General features: G+C 38.4%; 1 protein-coding gene and 1 long non-coding RNA gene across 3 annotated transcripts; one reads left to right on the forward strand and one right to left on the reverse strand.

Moving 5' to 3' along the window:
- Window positions 1-1,763: 1,763 nt before the first annotated feature.
- LOC140575230 (uncharacterized) lies at window positions 1,764-6,271 on the forward strand. The gene is made up of 5 exons (XR_011980797.1): window positions 1,764-1,912; window positions 2,992-3,291; window positions 3,486-3,533; window positions 3,828-3,939; window positions 4,031-6,271. It is a non-coding gene; the product is annotated as an uncharacterized lncRNA (long non-coding RNA).
- Window positions 6,272-13,476: 7,205 nt separating this feature from the next.
- LOC140575238 (uncharacterized) lies at window positions 13,477-19,462 on the reverse strand. Of its 2 annotated transcripts, XM_072695474.1 has the most exons (7): window positions 19,347-19,462; window positions 18,820-19,128; window positions 17,449-17,541; window positions 16,960-17,073; window positions 16,719-16,783; window positions 15,686-15,751; window positions 13,477-14,482 (listed from the first exon to the last, which is right to left on the reverse strand). In XM_072695474.1, exons 1-7 carry the CDS (start codon window positions 19,390-19,392, stop codon window positions 14,369-14,371), a joined length of 807 nt encoding a protein of 268 aa, XP_072551575.1. In that variant the 5' UTR covers window positions 19,393-19,462; the 3' UTR covers window positions 13,477-14,368. The 2 variants fall into 2 exon arrangements, with proteins under 2 accessions (XP_072551575.1, XP_072551582.1); XM_072695481.1 differs by lacking the exon at window positions 17,449-17,541.
- Window positions 19,463-21,660: the final 2,198 nt, after the last annotated feature.

Consider the following 21,660-nt stretch of genomic DNA (forward strand, 5'->3'; position numbering starts at 1 on the left):
GACCTCAACTATGAGAGATAAAATGAGAAAAAGAATTTATTTGCAAATAATGGTGGAAAATAAGTATTTGGTCAATAACAAAAGTTCATCTCAACACTTTGTTATATATCCTTTGTAGGCAATGATAGAGGTCAAATGTTTTCAAATGTTTTTTTTGTAAGTCTTCACAAGGTTGGCACACACCGTGCTGGTATGTTGGCCCATTCCTCCATGCAGATCTCCTCTAGAGCAGTGATGTTTTGGGGCTGTCGGCGGGCAACACAGACTTTCAACTCCCTCCAAAGGTTTTCTATGGGGTTGAGATCTGGAGACTGGCTAGGCCACTCCAGGACTTTGAAATGCTTCTTACGAAGACACTCCTTTGTTGTCCTGGCAGTGTGCTTGGGATCATTGTCATGCTGAAAGACCCAGCCATGTTTCATCTTCAATGCCCTTGCTGATGGAAGGAGGTTTACACTCAAAATCTCACAATACATGGCCCCATTCATTCTTTCATGTACACGGACCAGTCGTCCTAGTCCCTTTGCAGAGAAACAGCCCCAAAGCATGATGTTGCCACCCCCATGCTTCACAGTTTGTATGGTGTTCTTTGGATGCAACTCAGCATTCACTCTCCTCCAAACACAACTACTTTGGTTTCATCTGACCATAAGACATTCTCCCAATACTCTTCCGGAACATCCAAATGCTCTTTAGCAAACTTCAGACGCGCCCAGATATGTACTGGCTTAAGCAGAGGAACACGTCTGGCACTGCAAGATCTGAGTCCCTGGCGGCGTAGTGTGTTACTGACAGTAGCCTTTGTAACGTTGGTCCCAGCTTTCTGCAGGTCATTCACTAGGTCCCCCCGTGTGGTTCTGGGATTTTTGCTCACCGTTCTTGTGATCATTTTGACCCCACGGGCTGAGATCTTGCATGGAGCCCCTGATCAAGGGAGATTAGCAGTGGTCTTGTAGGTCTCCCATTTTCTGATTATTGCTCCCACAGTAGATTTCTTCACACCAAGCTGCTTGCCTATTGCAGATTCAGTCTTTACAGCCTGGTGCAGGTCTACAATTTTGTTTCTGGTGTCCTTCGACAGCTCTTTGGTCTTCACCATAGTGGAGTTTGGAGTGTGACTGTTTGAGGTTGTGGGCAGGTGTCTTTTATACTGTTAACGAGTTCAAACAGGTGCCATTAATACAGGTAATGAGTGGAGGACAGAGAAGCCTCTTAAAGAAGAAGTTACAGGTCTGTGACAGCCAGAAATCTTGCTTGTTTGTAGGTGACCAAATACTTATTTTCCACCATTATTTGCAAATAAATTCAATTTAAGACAATGTTATTTTGTTTTTCTCATTTTGTCTCTAATAGTTGAGGTCTACCTATGATGTCAATTACAGGCCTCTCTCATCTTTTTAAGTGGGAGAACTTGCACAATTGGTGACTGACTAAATACTTTTTCCCCACTGTTTATGTACAACTGTAAAAAATGGTAAATTGACAGAAAACTGCAAAATTCAAATCAAATATCAAATAATAATAGTCAATAGTGATGCTAGGGGCTAAGCAGTCTAGTAGATAACAGGGAAGCATAAAAACATCCACAATTGCATGTAAAGGTTGAAAAGTTTAGGGCACTTTAGCGTATCAATGTTTTCATAGTTCAGTTAATAAGGGGGAGGTTGCAGAAGTTAATGAAGGTACAAGTGTGAAAATGAAGGCCTGTTGTATACTAAAATATCCTCCTCTCTCTTCCCCTCTCTCTCTCTCTCTTTCTGTGCACAAATAAACTTCCCTTTCTTTGCAAGGCTGGAGGCATAAAAGATCTGTCAGACAAACAGAGTATACTAAGAGTGTGTTTTGATCCTATCAAAAATGCAAGTGTTTTCATACTTTTTGTATTTTCTTTTTTCGTCTCTTACCACTGAAGGTGAGTCTTAATTTTTTTGTTTATACTAATAGCAAAACATGATCATGGCTTTATTAGCTCACTGCTTTCAACCATTTTAGTCTTACTGCATTTCCTTACTCTTGCAACTACTTTAGCTGCATGATTTCAATAGAAGTAAATATATAGCAAACACTATAAGCATTGTGTAATTGGCCATGGGGAGTATTTGAAGATGTCTAGTAACCCATTACTCTCCAAATCTACAATGTTCTACAATCTATGAAGTTTCTTTTTTGAAAAACATTTCACATTAACCAATTCATATATTTAAAAAAAAAACATTATACATAGATTTAGATCATCCAGATCTAAATCTGAAAGAAAAGAATAAAAATTACAATAAATATTCAAATGGATACATGCTGGATGGTGATTCATAGTAAATGTTTATTCTCCAGTTGAGCCAAACTGGATTCCTTCCAGGCCACAGCACTGCTACAGAGTTTGGTTTTCCTCATTAAATACACCTGATTCAACTCACCAGCTAATTAGAAAGAACTTTGTGGCTGTTAGAAAAGGGAAACACTGTGCCTGGAAGGGAAACACAAAGTGACCAATTTACAATATATTAAGGGAGTTTCTCGAGGTCCAATTTGTGATGAGGTTTCCTTCCGTTCTACTATTACTTGAGACACATTCAATGCACTCAGCTGGTCTCTATTTTACTAAATGCGAGACTACTAGCACCCACTGCCTTTTTTAAATTGCCTGGACCTCTGTCCAGCTGTATTAGGTCAGCTGCTTTTTTTATTTAGTTAACATTACTTTGTAGAAATCTATTTTCACTTTGACTTTAAAGAGTTTTTCATGAATTAATGTAAAAAAATAGTTGAAGAAAATAAATCTACTACTACTAATAATAATAATATTAATAATACTAGAAGTTTGCAGATTTTTTGGGAATCCTAATTGACCTAAAACGGGGAAGGTTTATTCTGATTTCATGTCAGAGAGTGAGAAAAAAATGTGTGTGTCTTTTTACATAGTTTATGTAAACTTCTGGTTTTAACTGTATTTTGTAAAGAAGATGCTGTGTGTATGTGTGTGTTTTCCTTTAGGCTGCAGAAGAGACAGACATCAGAAAGTATATATTACTGCATACATAGGAGATTCTGCACTGCTGCCCTGCTCCTGTGATAATGTTTTAGACAAACCTTGGAAATTCTATTGGATTAAATCTGACATAACAGAATTCATTGATGATAAATACATACGTAGAAGACAAATTCAGGTGTTTAATGATCACACTCCAGGAAACCTCTCTCTACTCCTGCCACACCTGACTGAAAAGGATGGAGGAAATTATTCATGTAACATGCAAGAATTTGACATGATCATGCATCTATCAGCTGTAACAGGTAAACTACCTACGAATATTTGTATTTTTTAAATATTTTCGATTTTATAAAATTGCTTGTAAGGCTTGTAAGCTACCTTTTTCCTATGCCAATGTCTGTTCAACCCAGGCCTACCACTTCACCACAATTCAAGCAGCAGTTATTTCACTTTATTGTTGTTGATCATAATTTTCCCTTTTGGCATCTGTTTCTAGTGACTGTCAAGCAGAAACCTACAACTACAACCATCCCTCTTACAACAGGTGTGTAATAGCATGATTTTTAATGTTTTATTTATTTATTTTATATATATTTTTCCTATTCTTTATTATTTATCTTTATAATTTATCTATCTATGTATATATAATGTTCCTGTAGTTACAGATGTTCTATGTTATGATATGTGTACCATGTCCGAAATACAGGCATGCACACAGCATGTAAAACGCAAGCTTAAGGTTCTAAGTGTTAAAGGGGATCTGGGGTTTACAGAAACCAAAACACAAGGTTTAATGATTTGTTCAATATTATATTTTCTTGGTGCTGTGGTCTTTTAGGTGCAGTTCCATCTCCGAGCCACTCTCTGACCTACTTCCCCATTGCAGTTGTGGCCACCTTCTATATTTCACATTGTGGTTGCTCTGGTGTTTCTTTTCAAGAAAACGAATGGTATTATGCAAAGCAATACATTTTTTATGTTCTGAGTGTGTGTGAATTACTATTTTCATAATACTCTCTCCAACCTTTGTACTTTACACAGATCCTGCCAAAGTTCATTTCAGCACTTCTGATCAAGAAGAAAAAGTGAGCCTGCAGTAGAGAGGAAAAACAACAGACATCAGCAGACCACCTACTACCCATGTGCTTTCCAATAGCATATGTAGATCCTGAAAATTCCCAAAAAAACGCTTCCATGCAAAGTTCTTTCATGAAAGCGTTGAACAAATTTTGCCACTTATTTTCCTTTTAATAGTCTTTTATTTTAATGGAAACCTGAAATGTCAGGCTCTGAGAAAGGGGAACCGGTCCTCCATCAGAATTCACTGAGGACCGCCTGTAATAAATCACACAACCCAAATGAGGTGAGTCCACTTGGCCCCTGAGGGCCCTCATCTTCCAGAAGCCTGTGCGGGCACCTGGGGATTGGCCTTTTTCCAACCAGAGTCAATGCGGCAGAGATAAATCTGCTGCCAAAGGTCTACTCACGTCTGGAAAATGAATGGCCCTCGCTCGCGTTTTCAGAGAAAACTAATTTTCTTCACCCCAGTAATAAACTGCATGCTACTTTGGCCTTGCTGGAAGCTTGCTTGTCAGACGTGAGCCTGGCTACCTCATTTGTCTTGACAAATGGATTTATTCAATAACAGCCTGCCTCTTTAACCCAGAGGTAGCGAGCACCATGGCTTTCTGTGCTTTCTATGCTAATATAGAGTATCCCTGTCTTGTCTGATTGCTTGCTCTGCTCGTTAATTCCTTCCCTCCTCACCTGGTGTGAAGCTCCAGCCCAATGCTCCAATGACTCCCCAATTACGCCGCATTAATCACGAAGGAGAGATAGCCATCTGGCCAAAATCCAACAGGAATGGCCAGGAAAGAAGAGTCCCTTTTTTGAGAAGTTGATTTACTCCACACAATTCCAGATCACACAGTGACCCCTGCTGCTCAGGCCCAATATTGGAATCTTAAATTTCCGAGAAGCATCAAATAAAGGCCAGAGATCAGGTCCTCCTTCAGATCAGGACCAGTGAAGGGGAGTATAGCATTCTGACAGACTTGTTGAACTGTGTGTGGTTTTAATATAGTGCAATTCAAATTAGCAATCTTTCTGAGATGCTGTATAAAGCTATCAAAAAGGGGAAGATGCCATAGAACTTTGCTTTCTCAAACAGGTCTTTAGGTTTGCATCCCAGTGCGTTTGGAAGTTGGGATATGGCAAAAATCCCTGTCAATAAAATCTTTCAGATAAGGGCTTAAAATTATTATTTTTTGTTTTTACACAGTCTCTGACAGAATGTGGCACTATGTACACATAGGAAACACTTCTTCAGTGTAATGCTTCAGTATAATATTCTCTTAGTGCTGTGGTTGTTTAGCCACAGTCCCACCTTTGAATAAGTCTGTGTTCATCATATCATATTGCACTTCGTGGTTTCTTTTTAGTTTGCATCCAAGCAAAACAATGGTAGCTAAGGTCTAAGAAGTTATATTTCTGTCTGTAGTGAAGGAAATCTAGCAGATACTTACATACCAGCTACTGAGCTAAAGACCTGATCAACAGGCTAGCTAAAGAAATAGGGTTAAGGAGAGTGACATGATTGGCTTTAAAGATCAAAAATTAAACAACAATCAAATCAAAGCACTTGTATTGTCACATCACATTATGCAGGTGTAAAGGTGAGTGAAAAACTTTTACGAAACTTGGGTGCGTAGTCCCTCACAGTAGTGAAACAGATTTTTACAAAAACACTGTATTTACAAACAGACTATATACACATTAACTTACACTATATATGCACTACATATACACTATACAGACACAATACATACACTCTATGTACAGTACGTTACTATTTGCATTTTAGATTATAAATTAACATGTACATTCAAACACACAGAGTGTATGTATAGTGTATGTATAATGTAAGTTAAAGTGTACAAATTCTGTATTCGTATTTTGTAAATATGCAACTGCAACAATTGTATTTGGTCTTAGTTGGCTTACATGATTTCTTGAACTTCTTTTTTATTATGTTTTCCATTTAATGATTTGGCACTTTTATATAATGGTTTATTTGATTCTATTAAATGTGACATCTTCTTACTGGTTTTATTGGTCAAATTGTAATTTGTCTTTTTTACAGTCCTTTTTACAGTCCAGTTTTTATCTCTATTTTATTAACACACTTTTATTTTCAATTACTTGTTGATGGCTTTAATGCTTTGCTGCATTATAAATAATGGTCATCTTCAATGTATGTAAATAAAGCGTAATTAATAAATTGTCCACCACATTTTTGACTTGCTTGGCCTTTCTCTGGAGATTTTCTGGTGTTTGGGGATAAACTAACTACACATATACAACAATCAGGCATTAACACCATTTGCCTAATACTGAGTAGCCTGATGTTTTGAAGATGTCGTCTAGTCATGTTATGGCTGATCAGTGTATGTCTGTGAACATTGCTTTATGTATTTAGAATTGAGTATTTAGATGCTAAACCTTAGAGATGTGGTATGCGGTGCATTGAAATTAGTTTATCCTAGGTAATTTACTGGTATCAGTGACATTTATGAACAAGATAACACACAGTGGTTTCCCACCTGACGTGTCAAGCGGAAGCCCTTTTCCATCTAGCATCATGTTTAACATGAAGTATTTTAGTGAAGTTTAGTCTGGCCATTATTTCTTATTCTGACTTAAGACATTTTTGGTTGGGGTGATAGTGTTCTATACTGAAACAACACAAAAAAAAATCTTGCTTATGATACATCAGCGCCTCTGGCCTTGTGCTGTCTGTGAGTGTGACGCCCACCCAAGATGGATGGCTCTCACTCTCTGCCTCTTATTCATCTCTCTGTCACAGGGTATCGATCCCATTCTTGCAGTCACAGCTATGAATAAATTACAAGACACTGACAAACTGTTTGCTGCCGGGACAGACCGGCGAGTGGATGGATGGATGCATGGCCCTCGGGCAGGGAGAAGTGCAGGAGAGTGCCATTTTAATACTGCCAACACAGCAAAGCAGAAACTGAGAGAGAGAGAGAGAGAGAGAGAGAGAGAGAAGGGGAAATGTAGTTTTGGGCTTAAAGGACTCTCTAATTAAATGGAAAATGTCATGGTTTAGCTCGTGAAATTATTATTTTTTTATTTTAGCGAATTAAAAAGCTGTGACTGTTATCTTGATTTATTTGTGACACAAACACTCACCTGAAACAAGCCTGAAGCTCTTGCTGAAGAGTCTGCATTTTGTCCATACGCCATGTCCAAATGTTGGTGGAAATTTCACACAAATGTGCAAACACACAAACACACAGCTTGTCTAGTCCCAAAGGAAAGGACTCTCTAGAGTAGACATAAACCTATTGGCACCATGTCTAATGCCAGGTGTGGGCTAGAGGGGTATAAAGCCCCCCAGCATTGAGCTGTGGAGCAGTGGAACTGTGTTCTCTGGAATGATGGCTGGTGCTAAAGCCAATAAATTTGGCATTAGTTGGGAGTTGGGGATGTGGTGGGGTGGGGATCATTCACATTTCTACAGATATTTAAGTATATCTTTTAATGCGACAACACTGACAAAATGACACTTTGAAAAGTAGTCTGTGTGGAGTTTAAATAACAGTGTAAATTTATTCTTCCCATAAAATACCTCAATATTCAGCCATTAATGTCTAAACCACCGGCAACAAAAGTGAGTACCCCCCTTAGTAAAAGTTCCTGAAGTGTCAATATTTTGTGTGGCCACCATTATTTTCCAGAACTGCCTTAACTCTACTGGGCATGGAGTTTACCAGAGCTTCAGAGGTTGCTACTGGAATGTTTTTCCACTCCTCCATGACGGCATTGCAGAGATGGCAGATATTCGAGACTTTGTGCTCCTCCACCTTCCGCTTGAGGATGCCCCAAAGATGTTCTATTGGATTTAGGTCTGGAGACATGCTTGGCCAGTCCATCACCTTTACCCTAAGCCTCTTCAATAAAGCAGTGGTCATCTTAGAGGTGTGTTTGGGGTCATTATCATGCTGGAACACTGCCCTGCGACCCAGTTTCTGGAGGGAGGGGATCATGCTCTGCTTCAGTATTTCACAGTACATATTAAAGTTCATGTGTCCCTCAATGAAATGTAACTCCCCAACACCTGCTGCACTCATGCAGCCCCAGACCATGGCATTCCCACCACCATGCTTGACTGTAGGCATGACACACTTATCTTTGTATCTAAACCAAACAAATTAATCTAGGACAATAAACCATGTCATTTTTTGACATGTCTTCAGCAAACTGTTTGTACTGGCTTTCTTGTGTACAGACTTCAGAAGAGGTTTTCTTCTGAGGTGACAGCCATGCAGACCAATCTGATGTAATGTGCGGCGTATGGTCTGAGCACTGACAGGCTGACCCCCCACCTCTTCAATCTCTGCAGCAATGATGACAGCACTTCTGCGCCTATCTTTCAAAGACAGCATTTGGATGTGACGCTGAGCACGTGCACTCAACATCTTTGGACGACCAATGCAAGGTCTGTTCTGAGTGGACCCTGCTCTTTTAAAATGCTGGATGATCTTGGCCACTGTTCTGCAGCTCAGTTTCAGGGTGTTGGCAATCTTCTCGTAGCTTTGGCCATCCTTATGTAGCGCAATAATTTAAGATCCTCAGAGTTATTTGCCATGAGGTGCCATGTTGGAACTTTCAGTGACCAGTATGAGAGAGTGTGAGAGCTGTACTACATTGAACACACCTGCTTCCTATGCACATCTGAGACCTAGTAACACTAACGAGTCACATGACATTTTGGAGGGAAAATGACAAGCAGTGCTCAATTTGGACATTTAGGGGTGTAGTCTCTTAAGGGTGTACTCACTTTTGTAGCTGGTGGTTTAGACATTAATGGCTGTATATTGAGTTATTTTGAGGGAAGAATAAATTTACACTGTTATATAAGCTGCACACAGACTACTTCTCATTGTGTCAAAGTGTCATTTTGTCAGTGTTTTCCCATGAAAAGATATACTTAAATATCTGCAGAAATGTGAGGGGTGTACTCACTTTTGTGATACACTGTAAAAACAATCACCTCCTCACAGCAATGCTCCAAAATCGAGTAGAAAGTCACCCATGGATGGTAGAAACAGTTACAATCATAGATACCATAGTAGCACGTAATATAGGTTTACAGAGACTGAATGTAGTCCATATGTTGTTGCACAATTTAACAGTGCTTGTTTAATTTAACATGTGCGCAAGTGTAATAGGCATATGCTGAGGTTCGTACATGCATCATTGTCACTGCTATGTTAAGAAGAGTTCACCAACCAAATATATTCAGCCAGCAGTTTTACTCCCATGACAAACTGACAACCACATCAGTTATTCATAATTATAGGTACACCTACAAATGGTAGCTTGTCAGAGATGGTCCTTTGTTTTTACTATTTTATTATTATTATTATTTATTTATTTGTGAGAATGAGTAGAGGGGGTGGACATAGTATGCTTCAGCAGATGACCAACAGTTTGTACTCATAAACATACATAGTTCACTTACACATTGATAAAATACCTTATATATTATATCGTGTGGGTAAACAATACAAGGTACCTGGGTAACTAAGGCAAATTGTGATGTTAGATCAAATAAATCTTAATGAATACAGGGAAATGAAAATAGATATCTGTAATCTGTAAAAAAATAAAAAAATAAAAAAAAAATAAATAAATGCTTTTTGACCATCCAACAGCAAATTGTCTAATTAGTACTTTTTCTCAATGCATATTGGTAATTAAGCCACTAACCAGCAACATAATAAGGAACTGAGACAGGAATCAGCTAATCATGTTTTGGTAACAATGGGTAAAACCATTGGATAAAAAAAGTTACTTCATGACTTGGACATCACTGACTGTGAATATGAGATTCCTAACCAAATTGAATCAGTTGTTAGAAATGGAAATCAGTGGTAACGGCTTTACTGAAAGCTCTGTAAAACTGCTACACAATCTTAAATATGTGGTAATGCTTTTAGTCAAGTCAAGTCAAGTGGGTTTTAATTGTCATTTCAACTATATACAGAGTACACAGTGAAACGAAACAATGTTGCAACATAGACAGTGCATACAGAACACAAGTGCAACACAGTACAAGTACAGACAGACAATACAACACAATACAGACAAAGAATAATAAATAAATAAATAATGAATAAATGATTTATTAAAATGATTTTATTAAATTATGACCTTGTCAATTAGCAGAAGATTGAAAGGTATCTGTGGAAATCCTAGCACATTTCAAATAGCTTCTAACCACTGCTATCCTAAAGCTACAATAGCTTTTAGTGCATGGTTTAGACAAATGACCAAAAATAATTAAAAACATTTTTAATAAGGAGGAAGGAGGAAGAGGCCAGTACTGAAAAGAGGGCAGTGTCTGACCAGAACAGAAATAAACCACGTGTAATGTAGGCTACAAACCACATTTGCAATGCAGAAGTGAAATGAAAGAGAGGCATGTCAGGAGCATATTGTACAATAACATCAGACTACATAAACTGTTTAGCATGACTTGTTCAAAAACACAGTATGGCACACTGTACCCAAAGTTCATGCAAGTCATGCTTGTACAGCTCAACACAATTAATGCAAGCAAAAAAAACTGCCTGTAAATGTATTACAATGTACAGATGTGTGGTGTTTTTTTATTACAAAAGGGCAGAGTATGTGAACAGATTGCTGTCTGTTGCTGCAATCACACACCTCCCCCATCAATGTGGTTAAGATACAGAAATAAGAAGAAGCACAGGGTCAAATGCAACGCTTCAGTGGGTCAAAAAGAAATATGGGTGTGCGCTTGTTTTTACATGTCAGAATGTTTTAAACTTTTGTATAATGTGGATGTGGCCACCATATCAACAACATGAACATTATTTGCATTTATGATGCAGGCTAGTCAAGGCCTAGAACAGGGCCTCCACCATAGAATGCAAGTCACTGTGTCTAAGGTGTGTTAGAGTACAAAAATCAATGGACCTAAGCATGTGGATGAGCTTGGTTAAATGACCAATGTTAATATATAGTCAAGGCCTATACCTGGAATTTTTTTTAAATAACAGCCTGCTAATTATAGAATGAAGTAAGGGATGGAGTAAGTAGGATAAAAAACAAAAAGAACAAAAAGGAGCTAAGCAAAGGATATAATCATAAAAATATTTGGTTATTACTGGGCATCTTACAAACATTTTACAAATAATCCAATGTTCCACAATTTTGAATCCATTGTATTTTGAAGTATAATTAATAAAATAATGAAATGTTGTAAAAAAATTGTGGAAAATATGTAAGTAGTAAGTAAAGGGAATAGTAGTAGATGTATATGGGTAGTTACAGGAAAGAAGGGGGTACAAAGCTGCACTTCAATTTAGAGCCTATATTACAGTGTCCCTAAGAACAAGTTACAGGAAAGTAGAGGGTACTAAGCTATACTTGCATTATACTTGGAACCCAGTTTTATTTTAGTCAAGTCAAGTCAAGTCAAGTCAAGTCAAGTGGGTTTATTGTCATTTCAACTACATACAGAGTACACAGTGAAACGAAACAACGTTCCTCCCGGACCATGGTGCAACATAGACAGTGCATACAAAACACAAGTGCAACACAAACAAACAAGTGCGGACAGACAACACAGTACAGACAGAGGATAATAAATAATGACTGTAGTGTGCAAGTTGTGCAATGTGCGATAAATAAAGTCCAGTGAGGTAGTAAAGTTATCAGTGCAAATGCTTGTGCAAAAAATGCTTCCCATGTTACCTGGGATAAATGGTTGGAAAGAGAGAGAGAGGGAGAGAGAGAGAGAGAGAGGGAGAGTGTAAGATATCAGTTCAGGAGTTGAGTTGTGTTGAGGAGTCTGATGGCTTGGGGGAAGAAGCTATTGCAGAGTCTGGTCGTGTTGGACCGGATGCTGCGGTACCTTCTTCCTGATGGCAGGAGGGAGAACAGACTGTGTGAAGGGTGGGTGGAGTCATCCACAATGCTGGTTGCTTTGCGGATGCAGCGGGTGGTGTAAATGTCCATGACGGAGGGGAGAGAGACTCCGATGATCTTCTCAGCTGTCCTCACAATGCGTTGGAGGGACTTGCGGTCAGAGGCTGTGCAGGTCCCAAACCAGGCAGTGATGCAGCTGCTTAGGATGCTCTCTATGGTTCCCCTATAGAAGAGGGTGAGGATGGGTGGAGGGAGACGGGCCTTTCTCAGCTTCCGGAGGAAGTAGAGACGCTGTTGGGCTTTCTTATAAGGTTATAAGGTTATAAGGTTTCTGAACAGACTGTGACATGTCCCTCACACATTTACTTACTTACTTTACTTACTCATTTTCTGGGTTGTTAAAACATCTCAAATAATGGTATACGCCGAGTACCTCTTGGGTGAAGATGCTGACCCAAAGGCATGGCTGATGAGCTGGGCATCAAGGCTATACTAATGCATATTCCTTGCCATACCATGTGAGCAGATAAAAAACTTCCATTTCATCATTAGTCAGCTATATACATCTAAAGCCTCAATAGGAATAGCCTTACGTACTCAGAAATTATTATTATTGTGGTCAGTCACATTATTTTAGCTAACTGTGGGTGGGTGCACAACACAGATTACACCACTACCTGCCAGTGAGCTACTACTTCATGTGGGAAACTGGGGTTTGATTCCCGGTCTGGATGACTATGCTGCACAATACCAATAGGAGTCCTTGGGCAAGACTTCCACTACACTACATTGGCCCACCTCTTAACTTTGTAAGTCGCTCTGGATAAGAGCGTCAGCTAAATGTAAATGTAATGTAACACCTACATAAAGCTCCACTAGTGTCTATAATGAAAGTCTCTGGCTGTAAGTCATTTTAAGTGATCAATAATTACATTTGGAATTACAATCAATTCAAACCAATAGTAACATTTATAAATTATTACTGAGATATTTATAAATGATCCAGTAATAATCATTTACTTCCACTAGTGTACCTTTAAGTAGTTTTTGTAATCTAATTTATAATTATGCTTAGTTATCTCATCTTTATCGTCACACTTCCTTCCCATACAAACACACACACCCTGTGCTTACTTACTGGAACTCCTATGCCCAGTCACACATCACCAACAAAGACTTCTCCTCAGTCACACTGTACTTGTATTCACACCTATCCAGTCTCTTTTGTAAATAAGGTACACATTACAATTATATATTTAAACCTCTTTTATATATTCAAACTGCTTTAAACCAGTGCAATAATGTAAATATAGAGTCTGTATAGTATGTCTATAGTATACTTATAGTATAAGTTAATACTGTGTAAATACTCAGTATTACTACAGGGCTATAGTTACTAAATTACTACTAGGCTGTAATTTAAAGTGTCACCCAAAAATGTAAAAGATTCAATGATTTAAAGAATTACAACATATATAAAAACGTTTTATTATATATTTTTAATGATTGTCCATATTCACTACATAGATTAAATAATAATGCAAACCAGCATGTTAAAAATCCACTTTTATTTACTTGATGACTATATTATTTCCATCAGAGCATTACTTCAACATATGCTTATATAGCATATGTATAAGGAGAGATGAAATAGTATAAGCAGACTTATGATGCCAGACTTAAACATAAGACAGGAAAAATATTTATAACACTATCAAGACAATCAACCGAGAGTACTGGACCAAGTAGACTTTACATCGACAGTCAGAGGATATGCCAGGTGATTTTCTTGAAATCCTTCATGGCTTACGAAGGCATCTCAGAAAGTAGCTGCTTGAAACATTGTTTGTTATTCGACCATTCAACCCCCACCTATTTTTCTTCCTCAAATAAGAGGAAAAAAAGTTCTTAAGAGACCAAACAGGAACTGTGTGTGCGCACACAAGCATCTTGCAAGTAACAGCTTGTGCAAGTCTGATCCCCACATTAACCATTGTTGATGCGTCAGAAACAAAGGCATCAAATCACCTCTTAGAAGACATGTGAGCGTGCACAGTCAGCATTAATGAAATGTCAGTACTTTTTCATTCATTCTACTGCTGCACCAGTTCACAGTAGCTTGTGTGATGTGTGTCACTTTCAGGAACCATATGACCCCAATCTACACCCTAAATGAAGTGGAACATTAAAATTTGTGTGCTAAATGAAATAAAATAACAGTATTTATAAGGTAAATAACATATGTAAAAGAACAATAATAAATATGAACCATTTAAAATATTGGTTTTGCTCATTTATATCCATACCATAAAGTAAGACATGAATGTAAGCAAGAAATGTGCTATTGACTGACCACATAAACAATAAGCTGGCTTTCATACAGAGAATGTGTGCATGTTAATTTAGCTTGATGCAGGCATATTCTGTAGTATCTCCATCTTCAGTGCCCATCACTGTGGATGCTGGTGTTGATGCTTTAATGTGAACTACAGTAGAGTACGTCACATCATCCTGCAGGAGGAGTAAATAAGCAAGTGTTATTAAGCACACATCTACACAGAGGCAGTACCTACATGTAACACACTCTGGGAATGATACACACCTTTTCTTGGCCTTTTTTTGTTTTTGCTTTGTGAGTTTATAGTAGCATGCAGCACCTCAGAATTATTCTGCAGGCTTATTACACAGAAAGGTGTATTGCTCAGTAACTACGGGCACTTCTATACAAACTGGTAGGGAGATTCTTTGGTAATAGAAGTTTGCACTTCTGGCAAGCCTTCAAGTGGCCTAATGGATATGGCACTGACCTTCTAAGCCGGGGATTGGGAGATTGAGTCCCATGTGGTGTGCAGATGTAGCAGAGTGGTGCAGCGGAAGCGTGCTGGGACCATAACCCAGAGGTCAATGGATCAAAACCATCATCTGCTAGGCTGTGAATCTTTTAGGGCAGTGGTGGCTCAGTGGTTAGATCTCTGGGCAATTGATGACAGGGTTGTGGGTTGTGGGAGTTTGACAGTGCTGCTGGCTGCTGTTTATGCTAAAGTCAGTTTTCAATATCTGTAATTTATTCTTTAGTGTGTTTTCATTATGGTCAGACTAATGACAAAACCTGAGAAAACTGAAGACTTCACAGAATGCTTCGCTGACCACTGCAAGACTGGTGGTGTAAGGATTTGTGACTACTCAGTTGAAAAAATGGACTATCCAGTTTGCCTTCATGATGTAAGCACAGCAGAAATACAATTTACAGCTATTTTACTAATCCACTGCAGAGAACACACACTTGTGAATTGGGACAATGAGAACACACACAGTAGTAGGCAGTCACTTCAGCACATGTTGTAATGAACCAAGAAGCAGTTGGGGGTTGTATGCCTTTCTTTAAAGCACCTCAGTCATAAATGTTGAGGGAGGAAAAAGCACCTTCATCCCCCCTGTCCCCTAGTTACTGCTGGTTCAGGGGATTAAACCAACAACTTTACGATTACCATCAGAATTTTCTTAACCTTTACGTCACATCTGTCTTGTATTTAGAACTCCTACTCCTGCTACACAGTTGTGATACACTCGAACCAATGCATCACACATTTTTTACATGTCATGGATGGTGTAGATAAGGGATGATACATTCTGCACCTACTGAATGTATGATAGATGTGTCTGATAAAATTAGTGTTGCGTGTAAATGCAAGATATGCCACAGGTACCATTCACCTGTTTCTGTGATTCTTCATCAGTAGGTTCTGATATTGCCGTGTGGCGAAGACCCTCAGAGCAATTCTGCACAAACATAGTGAGATAATCTGTCTTTAAAGAACATTTAATGGCTGTTTTATTTAGATTTTATTATTTACACCATTTGAAAACTGATGCACATGATAATAGCAAGACTTGCAGTTACAGTTATGTTAAGAATTTAGACACCCTATGAAAATCTTTGTCTTTTTTATATATATTTAAGATATATGGACATTTGCTCTTCATTTGAACATTATTGAGAAATGTCAGTAATATAAAACATAAACCTGAAGAAATATCAAGTGCCCAGGCCTCCAAAGATTTTGGAGGAACCTGTGTTATTTAAACCTCAGACATTTAGTTTGGTTTGCTCTTGATAGTTGAAGTAAGTGGGATCCCCATGGTGAGATTCAAAGAGCTTTCTGAGGGCTTAAGAAAGTAGGTTGTAGATGCGGATGAGTCTGGGAAAGAAATCTGCTGTTCCACTGTCCCACACTGACCCAAACCTGGACATCTGAAATAATGTGCTTTGGACAAATGAACGCAAAGCTCAATTTTTTAAACATAGTATTAGAGGACATGTTTGGAGTAAACTAGACACAGCGTTTGAGCACTAAAACCCATATCAGCTGAGAAGCATGAAGGTGGAAATGTCATAGTTTGGGGCTGCTTTTCTGCAGTAGTAATTTGTTATTGTATCAGAGGATGCTTGAGGAAAATATGAGAGCATCTGTCTAAAAACTAAAGCTGAAAGAATTCTGCATGGAGAAGTGGGAAACACTTTCTTCCAGTTGATGTCAGAGACTGTCTAATTGTTCATCTGAAGAACAATTGTCCAGATGTTTGAATATATTTTAAAAAAAAGTTTTAATGGTGCGTCTTAACATTTTCACATGACTGTACAATAAGATATTTACATAGTTTCCCCTTCCTAAAAAATGACTTTTGAAGAGGCATCAACTTTTCTTATGGAGAACTGAAAGATAGACCATAGTGTTTTTGATCTTACCTGTGTCTCCTGATCTCTCACCAGTCCAGCTTTCCTCTCACACCTCTTCATCTGCCCTTGCCTAGCTGCACAATTAAATTAAACACACTTACACAGAACTCCAAACACTGTGTGAGCATATGTGAGTGTGGGAAATATATGTATATATATATATATATATATATATATATATATATATATATATATATATATATATAGTCTATGTGTGTGTTTCGGTGTGTGCACGTGCATGTCTGTATACCTCTGTAGCTCCAGCAGATGCCTCCGAACACCATCAACAGCAGTAAAACCCCCACAGAAGCGCATATGATCAAACTGGAGTTGGCAGCTGGAGGGCCTACAGGAAAAACTGCCTCTGTATGTAAAAAAAAAAGAAAGCTATACCTACTGTATACATCAACTAATTGTATGTTTTATGATTTTCCTACCCAATAGTAAAGCAAATGTTTTGGTATGTCACATGAAACTGACTTCCCTAAGCAATTTATTTTTTATTTTTATTTTATTGTTATATAAAATAACAGTTTATCTGCTCATTTTTATGGAAAACACTTGTTGTTGAAGCTTCAGGGGGACAGATGATTTCATGTCTTCTTGGATTGTTGATTTCTTGTCTTTTAACTACTTATTTATTGTGTAAAGTTACTTTGTGACAACACAAAGTGCTATAAAAACACATTTTATGGGATTTGATTATATGTGTGGATGAGTTAATGAAGTAAATACTAACTGTTTTGAGAAGATATTCTTCCTTCTGTAGAAGTGGAAGTGACTGGCCTGGTTGTACATTTAATCCCTGAAGTAGTAGTTGCAGTTGGAGCAACTAAAAGAAAAATGCAGAAAATGCAAAAAAGTGTGTGTGTGTGTGTTTTATGTATTTTGTAATTCAGCATGAACAAGTGCTCAAGCTACATTGTACTGAAACTGCATATTCACTATGGTACATATCAGTGGTGGGTTTTGGCAAGGTTAGGTTTCTGATGGCCTTTCATTAAGAGGAATTTGCCCTTCAGGAGAGAGGTATCTCACTATGGGAAACACTCCCCGTGTGACCGACCATGGAAGTACCTATGGCACTGCATCTGGCAGCTAGCTGACAGGCCAATCTCATCAGCGAGGAAGGAGCACCTGCACTTATATAAGCAGATGCAGCTTCCACATTCACAATTCTCAAAGCACACACTTTCCCAGTGAAGTGCAGTGACGGTGGTGTAGTGAGATACCCCACTTCTGAATCAGAGAACCAGGGTTACAGGGTTTCTCTTTCATCATTTGATCGGTATCTCACTATGAAAAAAAGACATAGTCAGCTCCTGTATTACATGCATTCCAAAACAGTCAGAGTCAGATGCAGTGGAAAAAAAGCCAGGGTCGGCCTGCTAGCGGGTCGAAGGTGTTATTACAAACTCATACCAAATAATAGCCCCACCAGTTTGTACAGAGGTCCCTGTAGTTACTGAGTAATCCTCCCTAGCATGTAATAAGCCCTGGGGTGTTAAGGGGTTAATAGTAGAATACACGTGTACACACACAGTGCAGCCGCTGGACCTCATTAAAAGAAAACAGCTGAACACTCTAAAGCTAAACAAGCATAAGCAGTCTTTAGTGGCATGCGCTTAGTGTGCATGCAAGCTGGACACACACAAAAAGTGCAATAACTTGTTTGGCTGATGCCAGTGCGTCAGTAATATCATCTTCACTGAGAGAATTTAAGCTCTACGCTCTTTAGCAGCTCAAAAGATAGGTGCCATTTTATGACAGCTAAACATGCTTGAAAACAACACAGTGCTTCTGGTTAGTGTAGCAACCCTGCAGCTTAAAAAAACCTTCTGCTTTCTAACTGTTTTGTACAGTTTCACTCTCGCTACTGTTTACACACTGTCAAGTTTTACTACCATCACCTCTCTTGTGCTCAGCATTACAGCATCCCTGCCTCTTCTTTAGTTTTGGGAAAGGCATCACCCTTCATTCTTAGACCAAATCACCTGAAGTTTCAATGTATGATTAAATTAAAGGCATTGTCAAAAAACAAAGCTGAACTTTCTCTGTTTCTACTTATGCTAGTTATTGCACTTTACATGTGGCTCAAATACTGATTTACCTTTAAAGATGAGTCTGATGTAGACATATTCATTATGTTCAAGATAACACTGATAGTCTCCCCCATCCTCTTCAGTCAGGTGTGATATGAGTAGAGAGAGATTAGCTGGAGAGAGATCATTAAACCACTGAACTCTGTCTCTGTACTGATCACTCTCACTGGATATCTCTTTCCATGTGCTTCTGTGTTTCTTCCAGGTGAATCTCCCAGGTGTGGCGTGTTGATCAGTACAGTAGCAGGGCAGCAGTGCTGATCCTCTTTTGTATGCAATAATCGTATTTGTCTGCCTCTCGTTTTGCAATGTGCAGCCTGCAGAAATGCAATAATTAATGAGCTTTATTAATTATTCATAAATATGTGGACATCATTTTTATCATTCTATTTTGTCTTCGATTGTCTTTAACAACCACAAACCAGAAATAATTACTTAAGGTTTTGGGCAGGTCAGATGATAACCAGTCACCTCAATCAAATGTTTTTACCCTTCCATTTCTATATTAATATTTGAGTAAGATTTGTACACTCACCTTCAGCAACATGGAGCACAAGCAGTACATAAAAACTCATCTGCATCCTTACTGAGTTCTGAAAGCCTGTCACTCTGTAAGCCTGTAAACTTCACTGAACACTTCACCTCACTAATTTTCACACGCCAAACAGAAACAGTGTTCATATGAGCAAATGTTCTCAGTGTCTGTCACTTACTCACACAAAATGTAATGGTGCAGTTTCCTGTGGGCTGGAAAACCAGTTTCCCCTTTCTTCTCTTCCAACACATCTTGCACTACGTCACATAGTCACCCTGTTTCTCATTTGCATGTCTAGTATTGGCCTCTGTATGTTCTTAAGCTAGACAACATGAGAAACCATTGAACAGTTGTCCTTTGATGTTTTAGCTTTAAATGGAAAATGGTATTGCCAAATCTAATAGTCAGTTTTCATTGTACAGTGGGGAAAAAAGTATTTAGTCAGTCACCAATTGTGCAAGTTCTTCCACTTAAAAAGATGAGAGAGGCCTGTAATTGACATCATAGGTAGACCTCAACTATGAGAGACAAAATGAGAAAAAAAATCTGAAAATCACATTGTCTGATTTTTAAAGAATTTATTTGCAAATAATGGTGGAAAATAAGTATTTGGTCACCTACAAACAAGCAAGATTTCTGGCTGTCACAGACCTGTAACTTCTTCTTTAAGAGGCTTCTCTGTCCTCCACTCATTACCTGTATTAATGGCACCTGTTTGAACTCGTTAACAGTATAAAAGACACCTGCCCACAACCTCAAACAGTCACACTCCAAACTCCACTATGGTGAAGACCAAAGAGCTGTCGAAGGACACCAGAAACAAAACTGTAGACCTGCACCAGGCTGGGAAGACTGAATCTGCAATAGGCAAGCAGCTTGGTGTGAAGAAATCTACTGTGGGAGCAATAATCAGAAAATGGGAGACCTACAAGACCACTGCTAATCTCCCTCGATCAGAGGGAGTTGGAGGGAGTTAAAAGTCTGTATTGCCCACCAACAGCCCCAAAACATCACTGCTCTAGAGGAGATCTGCATGGAGGAATGGGCCAACATATCGGCAACGGTGTGTGCCAACCTTGTGAAGACTTACATTTTCCACCATTATTTGCAAATAAATTCTTTAAAAATCAGACAATGTGATTTACAGATTTTTTTTTTCTCATTTTGTCTCTCATAGTTGAGGTTTACCTATGATGTCAATTACAGGCCTCTCTCATCTTTTTAAGTGGAAGAACTTGCACAATTGGTGACTGAATAAATTATTTTTTTCCCCACTGTACATAGTTTGCATTATATACATTATATATAGTCTGTTTTATAACTTCATGTGAGATATATTGAAGTCTTTATACATCGTGCAGAGTGTGGTCTGTAGCACAGTCCATGGCTCACCCTCATCATAATGGCAAATGTGTGTTAGCTGTCCCCATGAATTTACAGGTTACCTGGTGAAAGAACTTACATAACATTGCAGTGAAAGAGTGAGTAGTTCTTATCGTAGCTCAGTAATATCACACTGATTGGCAAGCTTGCTTTCCTCACAAATCAGTTACTGGATGCCACAGGGCAATTCTAGTTGAACTTTTGGACAGATTTTCTCGGCCCACAATGCACCCTGAAGAATTGGACAGCACTCATAATTAACTGAAAATCTATTGAACTCACAGACAAGAAGCACATATGCTATATGTTTCAACTCACAGGCCTTCTACAGCATGCATGAGATCAAAACACTTCTATAACCCCCCTTAGACCAGTCATGCTAACCTTTTTGGACCATAAGTTATCCAAGTTTAGACAAACAGTAGTAAGACCATTTTGTACCACAAATAGGCAATTAAACAATTTTAAAAAACAACAAACTTTTAATAAGAATGTTCAGACATTGAGTTTGTAATATAAAACATTTAAATATCTCAAATAAATAAAATATAAATAAAATAAAATGCTGGTTGTTCAACTATGTTAATTGGTAGCATCTATTTGGCTGTATTGGGAGTTATGCTATATGTGATTGTGCACCATTTTGTGCTGTCAGTTTATATAACACTGTCTATCAAAAGCATCAGAAAGACTCACAGAGACTTCAACATTGTTGGACAACAACTCAATGCTTAGAGTCCTAGTCAAAGCATTAACCTCAGCCAAGACTGGTGATTGTAACAGGTGTGTGGATGAATTTAGTCAAAGCAAAAAGGTCCATGCTTGTGCAGGTACCACTGAGTCATTGTTATAATGACTTGATTATAGAATAGCATGTATCATCGCATACAAAGCATATTACAGTATACTTAACAAATTAATTACAATATTA

Source organism: Salminus brasiliensis, chromosome 1, assembly GCF_030463535.1.
Source record: "Salminus brasiliensis chromosome 1, fSalBra1.hap2, whole genome shotgun sequence".
Taxonomy (NCBI): domain Eukaryota; kingdom Metazoa; phylum Chordata; class Actinopteri; order Characiformes; family Bryconidae; genus Salminus; species Salminus brasiliensis.

Coding starts and splice junctions, on each gene's coding strand:
- LOC140575238 (XM_072695474.1), bottom strand. CDS start 19,392: ATGCAGATGAGTTTTTATGTACTGCTTGTGCTCCATGTTGCTGAAG. Junction 17,074..17,448: donor AAGAATATCTTCTCAAAACA/GTTAGTATTTAC, acceptor TTTTACATACAG/AGGCAGTTTTTCCTGTAGGC. Junction 16,784..16,959: donor CATCTGCTGGAGCTACAGAG/GTATACAGACAT, acceptor TTAATTGTGCAG/CTAGGCAAGGGCAGATGAAG.